This window comes from Sapajus apella, unplaced genomic scaffold (genome assembly GCF_009761245.1).
Source record: "Sapajus apella isolate SASKATOON/1434 unplaced genomic scaffold, GSC_monkey_1.0 scaffold11, whole genome shotgun sequence".
NCBI lineage: Eukaryota > Metazoa > Chordata > Mammalia > Primates > Cebidae > Sapajus > Sapajus apella.
Window position 1 is genome coordinate 189,429 of NW_022436951.1, and position 15,695 is coordinate 205,123.

Sequence of the window (15,695 nt, forward strand, 5' to 3'; positions counted from 1 at the left end):
TCTATCTTTGGTGGTTTTGTACTATGTCAACTTAGCTAAATTAGAACTATGTTTCCCACAATTCCCTTGTCTCTACGTTTCTAAATTAGAGTTAGCTATAAGAGACATCTCCACAAGATATGAAACATGGAAGTATAGAAAGAACTAATTTCCGCTGATATTTAGTATAAGATGCTGGGTAGTGTTTCAGTTCACACATGGTGTTGCTGGTTTTCTGGCTCACCAAATCAGCAGCTATTATTTTCTGGAGGTCAGTGTAGAGCCCAGGCAATGCTGCAATTCATACAAGTTGTCACATATCAATGGATCATCTCACTGATAAGGAAAATCATTTGGTTCCACAGCTTCTTAAGTTCCCACCAGATTTCTTTTTTAATCTGCTAGAAGTCTCAGGCCAGGTGTCCTTGAAGCTCAATGGCATAGGGCACCATCTTTTCCTGTAGGTTGTCATGTCATTAAGGTTGGAGGAGGTACAAGAAAGATGCAAATTCCAGTTCGTTCTCAGTATTTCCCACTTGACATCCAGCTTTTCTTTTTAACTACAGGCCTTTCTGACTGCAGCAACTTTAGGCCCAACACTAGATGAGAGACAACAGCCTTTCACAGACTTTACAACCAGCTCCTATATCTCATATGCTCTTTTTTATATATGTCATTTTCTTGCTTTTCCCTATCTCAGGGTAGTTATTTTCTTCTAACCTATTCTCCAGCTTACTAATTCTATCTTCAGTGTATCTAATTGGTTATTAAACCAATACAGTGAAACTTTATTTTTAGCTATTGTGTTTTTAGCACTTACATTTCCATATATTTCTCTGGTATAATTTTCAGTTCTCCACAGAAATTCCCCAAGTCCGACCAGGCTTGGTGGCTCATGCCTGTAATCCCAGCACTTTTGGGAGGTCAAGTGGCTGGATCACTTGAGGACAGGAGTTTGAGACCAGCTTGGCCAACATGGTGAAACGCTGTCTCTACTAAAAATATAAAAATTAACCAGGCACAGTGGTGCACACCTGTGGGCCCAGCTACTCAAGAGGCTGAGGAAGGAGAGTCACTTGAATCTGGGAGGTGGAGGTTGTAGTGAGCTAAGATTGCACCACTGCACTGCAGCCTGGGTGACAGAGTGAGATTCTGTTCAAAACAAACAAAAAAACAAAAAAACCAAAAAAAATTCCTGTAGTCCTTTTTTCTTTGATTATGTTAATCACAGCCATTGTAAATTAAATATCTGATGCTGCCATTATCTGGATCATAAATGAATTTATATTTATTTCCTTTTAAAATATTTATAATTGAGGTTGCTTAGGTTTTTGTATTTTTAAAGTCAGATTTACTGCAGCATAATTCATATGTAACAAAATCTCTTTTGAGGTATACAGTTTGATGAGTTTTGAGAACCATATATAAGAATCTAACCATCACTTCAATCAGGTAAAATTTTTCTGTCACTTTAAAAGGATCCCTTTTGCCCCTTTACAATCTATCCTTTTGCTCGAATACTGGCAAACATTGATCTGATTTTTGTCATTATAATTTTCTCTTTTTCAGGAATGTCATATAAACAGAATCATATAGCATGTGGCCTTTTGTGTCTGGTTTCTTTCATTTAGCATATTGCTTCTGAAGTAATCATATTGTTGAAGGTATCAGTAGTTTGTTCCTTTTTATTGCTGAATAATTTCCATTATATGGATGTACTATGATTTGTTTATTTATGTTAATGGATTTGCTCAGTTCCAGGTTTGGGCCATGATGAATAAGGTTTCTGTAAACATTCACAAGCAGGTCTTTGTGCAGACACATGGTTTCATTTCTCTTGGGTAAATACCCAGGGGTGGGAATGCTGAGTCAGATGGTGTATAATGTGGTGGCCATGAAAATGAGCCTCTCAGATCTCAAAAATCCTAATTGATCACTTGCCCCAGCTTCTGCACTTGAAAATCCATTACTGTATTTAAGCTGAGGCCATGCTTCTATGGTTGCAACTAGTCAATGACAGGGTATGTAAGGAATACTACTGTGGGCCAATTTTTGGGAGATGTGGGATTCATTCACAGGTGAATTTGGATCAATGACTCTCCAGTGCCTTTACCTAACTTAGGACTGCACTGTAGCCTAAGACTTTTAAAAACCTAATATTTATTTCTCTCTTTCCTTCACAGAAGTTAGACCTACATTATGGACTGACAGCTTACCTGGCCTTTTCTAATTCCCTCCCCATTTCTTCTCATAAGCATTCCCACTACAATACATCTCTTGAATGTCTAATCCTATCTTGGTGTTTCCTTCTTTAAGGACCTGAACTAGCGCAAAATAACAGATATAACGGGGTTCTGAGATTGGCTCACTTACCACTTTGTGGGCAATGAAGAAGCCATCCTTAGTGGTATGTGGAGTACTGGTAGTTCCTGTAATTACTACAGATTTCACCAGAAGAAATCTGGGAAAATGTCCTGATGGTGGGGAATGCCTTGCCAGTATGATAATTAAGACATTTGAAATATCAATGGAAATAATGCCCACAAAGGCAATAGCGTTATCTGGTTACTGCTAAGTTCAATTGACATTCTACTAAAGGATCATGAGAAATTGAGGGCTGTTAGCAAAAAGTTACAGAATTAAAGAATAAATGTGAGAGTGAGAGATCCCTTTGGTAGCTTACAAACATACTCTTACCTCGTGTTTGTGTTTGTAATGGAACATCAAACACAGCTAAGCAACAGAAAATCTAATAGAGTTGAAGAACTGCAGAGATGTTTAAATGCTTAGCTAAAGCAGGTCTACTATGATAAATTTTGGACCCTGGTTGGAAAGACTTGAGATCCTGAAGAATAGGATGAAAACATGTGGGTGGATGCCTCTGAGGATGCTAGCTCTAAAGATTTCCCTAAGCCCTTGAAGTCTGAAAAGGTGGCCGACTCTTTCCTGGTAAGAGCTAGCAATACCCCTGTGCTGAAAGATGTAGAGGCTCCTCTTAGAAGTTGCCTCTATCTCCTCTTTTGGCTGCGAGGCCAATAACTAGGGTCAAGACCCAGCATAACTTGGCTGGGAGACAAGCGATTATATCTAAAAGTATCTGGAAGAATGATCTAGGTTGTATTGGTAAGAGTTACGTGAGTACACCCCCTGAGAACAGATTTTGAGGCTGCTGGATCAAAGAAGACAGAAAGTAAGACCAGGTAAGCAAGAATTCATTGACTCAGCATTACTCTTTAGGGGCAACAGACATAATATCCTAGCAAGGGCCTCAGGAGATGGAACAAATGATCTGCTAGAGTGGCCTCAAACCTCTAAAGAAAGCAATGACCAAAGCTGAGTGAAGTGGAAATATCTGAGCTGCCTGATGGATTGTAAAGAAAGAAATAAAGAGGCTGTAGAAAGTTGTCATGCTAGTATGCATACATTACATGAGGTAGGACAACCTGCAAAAAGATTATGTTCTTCAAGAGGGCCCAGAAGACACTCTACTAGCCAAGGCCACCAGCAATGTGCTGGTGAGAGGCAAACAAATATCACAAAAAGTTCGGTGGTCAGTCTCCTTTGCAAGCTAGGGTTGACAGTAAAATAGGCTGTCATCGAGCTAGGTCCATTAATATCCATGGGGATGGGATTCCTCTCCACCACAAAGTAATAGAAGCCAGATGATAGTGCTCAACTGCCAAATGGCAGGAGGACACAATTACCAAATTACCAGGAAGGCTGAAGAGCAGCCAAAAAGACTTGATGTGCAGATAGTTCTAAACATAGTTAATAGATGGAGAGCCAACTCTGCTTAACAGCTAGTACAATTAAAAAAAATCAAAAATGGAAGAACACAAGGCATAGGGCACATGCCTCAATTAAAAAATTATTTTCCTTTTCTCAGTTTCCAGACCTGAACAATTTTTGGATCTGGAATCCATTGGCTAAATATATAGTCAGGTCACTACGAAGAACACTAAAATAACACTTCTAGGTATCCCTTTAGGGAGAGAGGCCCACAAGAACAAAAGAGTTGCTACATGAACTCATGTAGAGAAGTAAATCTGTGTAGTACAGTAGGTGGACTTTTGTAGCCATGAAAATGCACCTTTCAGATCTCCAATTTCAGAGAGCATAATTGACTCCCTGTTTTCATGACCATGTTTATGCTGAGGTCATACCTCTCAAGAGCCACTCCTAGCCAATGACTGAGCTTGATAGGGCTATGAAAGCAAGCTCATTCCTGAAACTTGTGGAAATCATTTAATGGGCAAATTTGGCTCAACTTTGTTGAAACTTTCTTATAAATATGTCACAATCTAACACTTTCCCTACCAGGGATTCCTTCCTTTCTTCTCTTTTTTTTACAGAGGTTAACCTGTACCATAGACTGACAGCTTACCTAGTATCTCCTAGTTCCTTTCCCATTTAGCCTCACAAATATTTTCCCCAATAAATTTCTCAAATGTCTAATCCTGTTCTGGTGTTTGTTTCTCAGAGGACTCAAACTAATTCACTGCATTTTAAAAAAAAATTGCCAAACTGCTTTTAAAGTGACTGTACCACTTTATAGTCCCCCTAATAATGCGTGAGAGTTCCAGTTGCCCCATTTGGCATTATCAACTTGGCATTGATAATTTTTAAGATTTTATCTCTTCTAAAAGGTGTGAGGTTTTAATTTACATTTCCCTACCTACTAATTATGTTGAATATCTTTTCGTGGCTTATTTTTCATCTGTATGCCTCTGGGATAGTAGCTGTTCAAATATTTTTCCCATTTCCTTGTTGAGTTGTCTGACTTTTATTCAATTCTTAGCATTCTTTATATATTTTTGGATATGAATCTTTTATCAACTATCCATTTGCAAGTCCATGGATTGTCTTTTTCATTTTCTTAACAGTATTAAAGGATATAAATTAATCATTTTGATGAAGTCCAATTTATAACTTTTGCCTTTATTGTTTGTGCTTTTTGTTTCTTTCCAAGAAGTTGTGCCTAACTCAAGGTCTCAAAGATAATCTCTATGCTTTCTTCTGGTAGTTTTACAGATGTAGGTTTTACATGTAAACTTATCACCCATTTTAAGTTAATTGTTGCATATGATGTGCATAAAGATAGGCTCATTAAGGAAGGTTTTCAACAACCATATAAAACCAATTAACCTCGTTGGGTGCGTTGGCTCACACTTGTAATCCCAGCACTTTGGGAGGCTAAGGCAGATTGATCACAAGGTCGGGTGTTCCAGACCAGCCTGGCCAACATAGTGAAACCCAGTCTCTACCAAAAATACAAAAAATTAGCCAGGTGTTATGGTGGGCACCTGTAGTCCCAGCTACTCAGGAGGCTGAGACAGGAGAATTGCTTGAACCTAGGAGGTAGAGGTTGCAGTGAGCTGAGATCATACTACTGCACTTCAGCCCAGGTGACAGTACAAGATTCCATGTCAAAACAACAACAACAACAACAACAAACAACCCTCAACATAGGCTCATGAGATCTGCTTTATTGAAGGAGGAAAATTTCATTAGTGAAATTATATTCAATTTGCTTTACATATACATAAAAATTATTAATTATATATTTGATAATAATTTTAAGAATACAAACTGCTTCACATTGGATAACATTAAGTGTAAATATTAGGAACCAAATTTAGAAATGTTGTGTTTACATACATAAATATATAGGAAGGTACAAAACCTAAATTAGAATGCATTAAGGGGCCAGGTGTGTTGGCTTATGCCTGTAATCCCAGCACTTTGGGAGGCTGAGGCAGGCAGATTATCTGAGGTTGGGAGTTTGAGACCACCCTGGCTAACATGGTGAAACCCTGTCTCTACTAAAAATACAAAAATTAGCCAGGAATGGTGGCACAGTACACCTGTAATCTCAGATACCCAGGAGGCTGAGGCAGGAGAATCGCTGCAATCTGGGAGGCAGGGGTTTGAGTGAGCTGAGATTAAGCCACTGCACTCCAGCCTGGGCAACAGTGTGAGACTTCATAAAAAAAATACATCAAGGCAGTGTTTATTCAAGAATACTGAAAGTATCCCCGATGAAAGTGAACCAGTATTGCTTGGGCTTGCATAAAGGCAGCACCCAACTCCTCCTCCCCCCATAAAGTGGCAGTGTCCCAGAAGAAAAAGCAGACAACCTAGAGAGTGTCTGCTCTGGACTGGGGGAAGAGGCTCTGCCCAGAGCCCAGATGGTAGCCCCCAGAGGGGTATATATGCAGTCCATAGCCACAGTGCAGCTGGGAGCCAAAGGACAAATTCTATGGAAGGTAACGCGCCCTACAACAGGGGTGTGATAGGCAAGTAGATCATGTTCTTGCCTGCTCAGAACAAGAAGCTAGGGCATTCCCCATCACCCTTTCTTTCAAGATCTCAGCACATTCCAACATACTCTTCTCCCATCACTGCCCAATCAAGGTAAGTATTTCCACTCTTTATCATCTACCTGAGGGTGAGCTGGTTCTTTCTCTTAAGTGCCTGAAATGCATGATCAAATATAAAACCTGCTGTCAGAAGCGCATAGTGGTGGTGTGCAGGATAAGCTTCCTGAGACCTCTGCACTCTTAATGTCACAGGAGACAGTGTATCAGCTCATATATTAAACACATTGCTATAACAAGCAGCATCTGAAAAAACCACCACACTGAAGCTATCCATAGCTTCCCATACAGCATCTAGGTCTCCTGAAAGCACCCAGAAACAAAACCAAATGATCATATACAACATACACTGCAGTTATACACTAAAGAGGATAAAAGAATAAAAAAATTAAAACGTCCCATCCAAGCAATAAGAATTTCAAAAATAAGAAGCAACGGCTCCCTCAAATGCGAAGAAATCATCAGAAGAACTCCATCAGTACAAAAAGAGTCTTTTGACAATGCCAAAAGATTTTACTAACTCTATAGCAATGAATTCTAACCAAAATAAAAAGTCTGAAATGGCAGATAAAGAATTCAGAATATGGATTGCAAGGAAACTCAATGAGATCCAAGAGAAAGTTGAAAACCAACACAGAGAAACCAGGAAAATGATTCGGGATATGAAAGATGAGGTAGCTATATTTTAAAAAGCAAAGCAAAACAAAATCATCTGGAATTTAAAAATTCACTAAAGAAATTTTAAAATATAATTGAGAGTTTTAACAATAGACTAAGCAGAAGAAATAATTTAAAAGCTTGGAGATCAGTCTTTCAAATTAACTCATTGAGACAAAAATAAGAAAAAAGAATTCAAAAAAAACAAGGCCTGTGAGAAATATGTGATTATGTAAAGCAACAAAACTTTTCTATGACTTCTTGGCATTCCTGAGAGAGAAGGAAAAATAAGCAACTTGGAAAATGTTTGAGGGAATAATTTAGGAAAATTTTCCTAATCTTTCTAGAGAGATCAACACCCAGATATAAGTAGTTCAGAGGACATTTGCAAGATACTAAGACATGTAATCATTAGACTATTTAAGCTCAATATATAAAACAAACAAACAAAAAAACCTCAAAAGCAGCTACAGAAAATAGCCAAATTACCTATAAATGAAATCCAATCAGACTAACAGCAGACTTCTTACAGAAACTTTACAAGCCAGAAGAGACTGAGGTCCTCTTTTTAGCCTTCTTAAAAAAAAAATCCCATCCAAGAATTTTATATCCTGCTAAACAAGGAAGGAGAAATAAAGTCTTTTCCAAATAAGTAAATGCTAAAGGAATTAATCATTACCAGACCAGACCTACAAGAAATGCTCAAAGGAGTTTTAAACATGGAAAAAAAAGAACAATACTTGCTACCATAAAAGCACATGTAAGTACAAAGTTCACATATCCTATAAAATAATTACATAACTGAGACTGTAAAGCAACTCATTAACAACGCTCTAATGGGAATAAAAGCTCACATATAAATATTAACCCTCAACATAAACAGTCTAAATGTTCCACTTGAAATACACAGATTGGCAAATTGGATTAATAAAACAAGACGAAACCATCTACTGACTTTGAGAGACCCATCCTATGTGTAATGACACCATAGGTTCAAAGTAAAAGAATGGTGAAAGATGTACCATGCAAATAGAAAATGAAAAAGAACAGGGGTTGATATTCTTGTATCAGTTAAAACATACTTTAAACCAACACCATAAAGAAAGACAAAGAAGGGTATTATGTAATAATAAACACTTCAATTCAACAAGACTTAACTATATAACTACTATTACATAATGATAAAGGCTTCAATTCAACAAGAAGATTTAAAAATCAGATTTAACTGTGCCCAACACTGCAGCACCCAGATTTATAAAACAAATATTATGAGACCTAAGAAAAGAGATAGACAGCTATACCATAGTAGTTGGGTGGCCAACATCCCACTGACAGGACTAGATGGATCATGGAGGCTGAAAAATAATAAAGAAACTCTGGACTTAAATTGGACTCTTGACCAAATGAAACAAATAGACATCTACAGACATTCCACTCAACAACTGCAGAATATATATATTTTTCTCATCTGTTCATAGAACATTCTCTAAAATTGATCATATGCTTGATCATGAAACAAGTTTCAATAATTTGTTTAAAAATAAAATTATATTAAACTTATATTTGGACCACAATGGAATAAAATTAGAAATCCGTATCAAAAGGAACTTGCAAAACCACACAAATACACGGAAACCAAACAGCTTGCTCCTGGTTGACTTTTGAGTAAACAATAACAAAAACACAGAAATAAAAACTTCTTTTGAAACAAAAGAAAACACAGTCACAACATACCAAAACCTCTAGGATATAGAAAAAGTAGTATTAGGGGGAAAGTTTATAGTACTAAATGCTTACATTAGGAAGATAGAGATCAAATTAACCTGCTAAGGTTTTACCTAAATGAACTAGAAAAACAAGAACAAACCAAACTCAAAGCTAGCAGAAGAAAAGAAATAACAAAGATCAGAGAAGAACTAAAGGAAAATGAGATTTAAAAAACCCCCTAAAACCATACAAAGGATCAATGAGACAAAAAGTGGGTTTTTTGAAAGGACAAACAAAAGTGATAGACCACTTGCTAGATTAATCAAGAAAAACAGAGAGAAGTTTCCAGATAAGCACAATCAGAAATGGTAAAGTTGACATTACAACCATTAGCACGGAAATACAAAAGATCCTCAGAGACTACTATGAACACCTCTATGTACACAAACTAGAAAATCTAGAGCAAACAGAAAAATTCCTGGAAACATACAACTCCCAGAGACCGAACCAGGAAGAAATTGAAATTCTGAACATACCATTAATGTGTTATAAAATTGAATGAGTAATTAAAAAAATCTACCAACCCCCCCGACAAAAAAAATCCCAGGACTAGAGGATTTACAGGCCAGCCAAATTCTGCTAGACGTACAAAGAAGAGTTGCTACCAATATTACTGAAACCATTCCAAAAAATTGAGGAGAAAGGAGGCCTCTCTAACCATGCTATGAAGCCAGTATCATGCTGACACCAAAATCTGTCAAGGACACAATAAAAAATAAAACAACAGGCCAATATCTATGATAAACATAGATTCAAAAATTCTCAACAAAACACTAGCAAACAGAATCCAGTAATATATCAAAAAGATAATTCATCAGGATCAAATGGCCTTATTTCAGGGATGCAAGGATGGTTCAACATATGCAAGTCAATAAATGTGATTCACTACATAAACAGAATTAAAAACAAAAACCATATGATCATTTCAGTAGATGCAGAAAAAGCATCAGTGAAATCCAACATCCTTAATAATAAAAACCCTAAAAATAGGCATTGAAGGAACATACCTCAAAACAATAAGAGCCACACATGACAAACCCACAGCCAACATCATACTGAATGGGGAAAAGTTGAAAGCATTTCCCTTAAGAACTGGAACAAAACAAGGATATCCACTATTACCACCCCTATTCAACATAGTACTGAAAGTCTTTAGCTACAGCAATCAGGCAAGAGAAATTAATAGTAGTCATCCAAATTGCAAAAGGAGAAGTCCAATTATATCTGTTTGCTGTTAATATGATTCTACAACTAGAAAACCCTAAAGTTTCATCTAAAAGATTCTATACCTAGTAAACCCTAAAGATTCCTCCTAGGCCTTACAAGTGTCTTCAGTAAAGTTTCAGGATACAAAATGAATACATCAAAATCAGTGGCATTCTTATAAACCAACAACACTTAAGCTGAGAACCAAATCAAGAACTCAATCCCATTAACAATTACCACACACACACAAAATTACCTGGAAATACATTTAACAAAGAAGGTGAAAAACCTCTATAAGGAGAACAAAGCAGTTTGATAACAGAAGTCATAGATGACATGAACAAATGAAAAATCATTTCATGCTCATGGATAGGAAGAATCAATATAATCAAAATGACTTTACTTCCCAAAGCAATCCACATATTCAATTCCTATCAAATTACCAATGTAAGTTTTCACAGAATTAGAAAAAGCAATTTTAAAATTTATGTGGAACCAAAACAGAGCCTGAATAGCCAAAGCAATTCTAAGCAAAAAGAATAAAGCTGGAGGCATCACATTACCTGACTTCCAACTATTCTACAGGTACTGGTATTCTATGAGTACCAAAACAGCACGGTACTAGTACAAAAATGGAAACACAGATTTGTAAAAAAAGAATAAAGAATAAAGAACTCAGAAATAAAGGTACACACCTGCAACAAACTAATGTTCAACACATTCTACAAAAATAAACAATGAGGAAAAGATTTCCTATTTATTATAAAAAATGGTGCTGGGAAAATTGGCTAGCCATGTGCAAAAAAATTAAATTGGACCTCTATCACTTACCATACACTGAAATTAACTCAAGATTAATTAAAGACTTAAATGTAAGACCTTAAGCTATAAAAATCTTAAAAGAAAACATAGGAAAACTCTTCTGGAAATTTGCTTAGGCAAAGAATTTATGACTGAGACCTGAAAAGCAAATGCATCAAAACCAAAAATAGATAAATCAGTTTTAAAGAGTTTCTGCACAGCAAAAGAATCAATCAACATCATAAACAGACAACCTACAGAATGGGAGAAAATATTTTTAAGCCATGTATTCATCAAAGGACTAATATCCAGAATCTACAAAGAAGTTAAACAAATCAACAAGACAAAAACGAATAACCCCATTACAAAGTGGGCAAAGGACATGAACAGACACTTCTCAAAAGAAGATATATACGTGGCTGACAAGCATATGAAAAAATGCTCAACATTGTTAATTATCAGATAAATGCACGTCAAAACTACAATGAGATACCTTCTCAAACCAGTCAAACAGCTATTACTAAAAAGTCAAAAATAAACAGATGTTGTCAGGGATGTGGAGAAAAGGGAACAATAATGCACTGTTAGTGGAAATGTAAATTAGTTTCACCTCTATGGAAAACATTACAAAGATTTCTCAAATAGCTAAAAATACAATTACTATTCAATCCAGTAATCCTATTACTGGGTATCTACTCAAAGGAAAATAAATTGTTTTATCAAAAAGACACTTGTACTTGCATGTTTATCACAGTTCTATTCACAATAGCAAAGTCACAGAATTAACCTAAGTGCACATCAATGATGGATTGGATGAAGAAAATGTGGTGTATATATACCATGGAATACTATGCAGCCTTAAAAAATAAAATTGAGTTCTTTGCCAACATGGTTGGAGCTGGAGGACACCATTCTAAGTAAAATAACTCAGAAACAGAAAATCAAATACTGCATGTACTCACTTAATAAGTGGGAGCTAAACAATGGGTACTCACGGACATAAAGATAGAAACCATAGACACTGGGAATTCCAAAAGAAGGGAAGGGAGGGGTGATTGTTGAAAAACAATTGTGATTAATGTTCACTATATAATTGATGAGTTTGCTAGAAGCCCAAACACCATCATTATACAATATAACCATGTAACAAACCTGCACATATATCCCTTTAATCTATAACACAAAAGTAAGTTTATTTTAAACTTACCTTTTTTCTGCATGTCCTGATAAAGTTTGCTTATTTCTGTCTTATATCCCTCCTCTTTGATTCTCATTTCACTTATAAGTTTGGCAATATTATTCTTATATTCCTAGAGATTGAAATATATATTTATTTAAAAAATTTAAATATGTGCATATAACTCATATTACTTTTTAAATACTTTAAAAATTCTCCATTTATATTATGTTTTAAAAGGTAATATATATTTAATGTAAATGAACAATTTCACCTTTCTAATAATCAAGTTATCACACCGACAAGGAAAAATATTGTTCATTGTTTTAATAATCAGCTTTGAGGTAGACCCATTTTATTTTATTTTTTATATGTATAAAGTAAAATATTTTAAAATTAAAAATTAAATTTTTAACTTGAAAATTAAAAATTATATATATTTATGATGTACAATATGATGTTTTAATATATGTATACATTGTGGAATGCCTAACTCAAGCCAATTAATATATCCATTACCTCACATATTTATCACTTTTTTTGTGGTGAGAACATTAAAAAACTACTCTGTTAGCAATTTTCAAGTATATAATACTTGTTATTGATAACAATCACCAAACTGTACAATAGCTCTCCTGATGCTATTCCTCCTTTCTAACTATAATTGTTTATCCTTCACTAACATCTCCCCAATTGTCGCCTCCACCACAGCCATTCCTAACCACCACTCTACTCTCTGCTTCATGAATTCCATAAGAAAGATCAATTTCTGATATAAGGAAATAAGATAAGGAAATATATTATAGAAACAATGTCTTTTTTAATCTTTGCTTTCTGGATACTCATCACCAGGGTTTATAATATTAAGGATGCTCAAAATATTTATATTTTGTCACTACCAGGCCTGTTTTACAAGCGGTCCTGTAGGAAGCACTAAACATGGAAAGGAACAACCAGTAGCAGCCACTGCAAAAACATACCAAATTGTAAAGATCATTGATGCTAGGAAGAAACTGCACCAACTAATGGCAAAATAACCAGCTAGCATCATAAAGGCATAATCAAATTCATACATAATAGTATTAACCTTAACTTTAAATGGGCTAAATGCCCCAATTAAAAGACACAGACTGGCAAATTGGATATGGAGTCAAGACCCATTGGTGCGCTGTATTTAGGAGACCCATCTCACAGGCCTATGTCTTTGCACACATAGGCTCAAAATAAAGGGATGGAGGAATATTTGCCAAGCAAATGGAAAGCAAAAAAAGCTGTTTTTTTTTTTTTTTTGAAACACTCAACAAAATAGATAAACCACTAGCCAGACTGATAAAGAAGAAAAGAGAGAAGACTCAAATAGATGCAATAAAAAATGCTAAAGGTGATATCACCACCAATCCCATAGAAATACCAACTACCATCAGAAAATACTCTGAACACCTCTACACAAATAAAACAGAAAATATAGAAGAAATGGATAAATTCCCAGACACATACACCCTCCCAAGACTAAACCAGGAAGAAGTTGAATTCCTGAATAGCCCAATAACAAGGTCTGAAGTTGAGGAAGCAATTAATAGCCTACCAACCAAAAAAACTCCAGAACCAGACAGGTTCACAGCTGAATTCTACCAGAGGTACAAAGAGGTGCTAGTACCATTCCTTCCAAAACTTCCAAACAATACAAAAAGAGGGAATCCTCCCTATCTCATTTTATGAGACCGACATCATCCTGATACCAAAACCTGGCAGAGACACAACTAAAATAAAATTTTAGGCCAATATCCCTGATGAATATTGATGCAAAAATCCTCAATAAAATACTGGCAAACCCAATCCAACAGCACATCCAAAAGCTTATCAATCACGATAAAGCTGGTTTCATCTCTGGGACGCAAGGCTGGGTCAACATACACAAATATGAAAATGTAATCCTTTACATAAACAGAACCAAAGGCAAAACCCACATGATTATCTCAATAGATGCCGAGAAGGCCTTTGATAAAATTCAACAACTTTCATGCTGAAAACTCTCAATAAACTAGGTACTGATGGAACGTACCTCAAAATAATAACTATTTATGACACACCCACAACTGATATCATACTGAATGGGTAAAAACTGGAAGCATTCCCTTTGAAAACTGGCACAAGACAAGAATGCCCTCTCTCACCACTCCTATTCAACACAGCACTGAAAGTTTTGTCCAGGGGACTCAGGCAAGAGACGGAAATAAAGGGTATTCAAATAGGTAAAGAGGAAGTCAAATTGTCTCTATATATTTAGAAGACCCCATCATCTCAGCCCAAAATCTCCTTAAGCTGATAAAAAACTTCAGCAAAGTCTCAGGATGCAAAATTAATGTGCAAAAATCACAAGCATTCCTATACATCAATAATGGACAAACAGAGAGCCAAATCATAAGTGAACTCCCATTCACAATTGCTACAAAGAAAATTAAATACCTAGGAATACACCTAACAAGGAATGTGAAGGCTCACTTCAAGGAGAACTACAAACCATTGCTCAAGGAAGTAAGAGAGGACACAAACAGATGGAAAAACATTCCATGCTTATGGTTAGGAAAAATCAATATTGTGAAAATGGCCATACTGCCCAAAGTAATCTATAGATTCAATGCTATCCCCATCAAGCTACCATTGACTTTCTTTATAGAACTGGAAAAACCACCTTAAATTTCATATGGAACCAAAAAAGAGCCTGCATAGGCAAGCAATTCTAAGCAATAAAACCAAGGCTGGAGGCATCACACACCTGACTTCGAACCATACTACAAGGCTACAGTAACCAAAACAGCATGGTACTGGTACCAAACAGAGATATAGACCAATGAAACAGAACAGTGGCCTCAGAAATAATGCCACACACCTACAACCATCGGATCTTTGACAAACCTGACAAAAACAAGCAATGGGGAAAGGATTCCCTATTTAATAAATGGTGTTGGGAAATCTGGCCAGCCATATGCAGAAAGCTGAAACTGGGTCCTTCCTTACACCTTATACAAAAATTAACTCAAGATGGATTAAACATTTAAATATAAGACCTAAAACCATAAAAGCCCTAGAAGAAAACCTAGTCAATACCCTCAGGACATAGGCAAGGGTAAAAACTTCATGACTAAAACACCAAAAGCAATGGCAACAAAAGCCAAAATAGACAAACGGGGATCTAATTGAACTAAAGAGCTTCTGCATAGCAAAAGAAACGTATCATCAGAGTCATCAGGCAACCTACAGAATCGGAGAAAAGTTTTGCAGTCTACCCACCTGACAAAGAACTAATATCCAGAATCTACAAAGAACTTAAACAAATTTACATGAAAAAAAAAACAACCCCATCAAAAAATGGGTGAAGAACATGAAGAAATACTTCTTAAAAGGAGACATTTATGCAGCCAACAAAACGAAAAAAAGCTCATCATCACTGGTCATTAGAGAAATGCAAATTAAAACAACATTGAGATACCATCTCATGCCAGTTAGAATGGTGATCATTAAAAAGTCAGGAGACAACAAATGTTGGAGAGGATGTGGAGAAATAGGAACACTTTTACACTGTTGGTGGGAGTGTAAATTAGTTTAATCATTGTAGAAGACAGTGTGGTGATTCCTCAAGGATCTAGAAATAGAAATACCATTTGACCCAGCAATCCCATTACTGGGTATATGCCCAAAGATTATAAATCATTCTATTATAAAGATACACA

The 15,695-nt window shown here is 36.0% G+C and overlaps 1 protein-coding gene across 1 annotated transcript in view; it reads right to left on the bottom strand.

Moving 5' to 3' along the window:
• CCDC152 (coiled-coil domain containing 152) overlaps positions 1-15,695 on the bottom strand; it is a 51,860-nt gene that overhangs the window by 4,912 nt on the left and 31,253 nt on the right. The window contains exon 5 of the mRNA XM_032278844.1: positions 11,995-12,097. Within this exon, the coding sequence (XP_032134735.1) occupies positions 11,995-12,097 (103 nt within the window). The remainder of the gene's footprint in view (positions 1-11,994; positions 12,098-15,695) is intronic.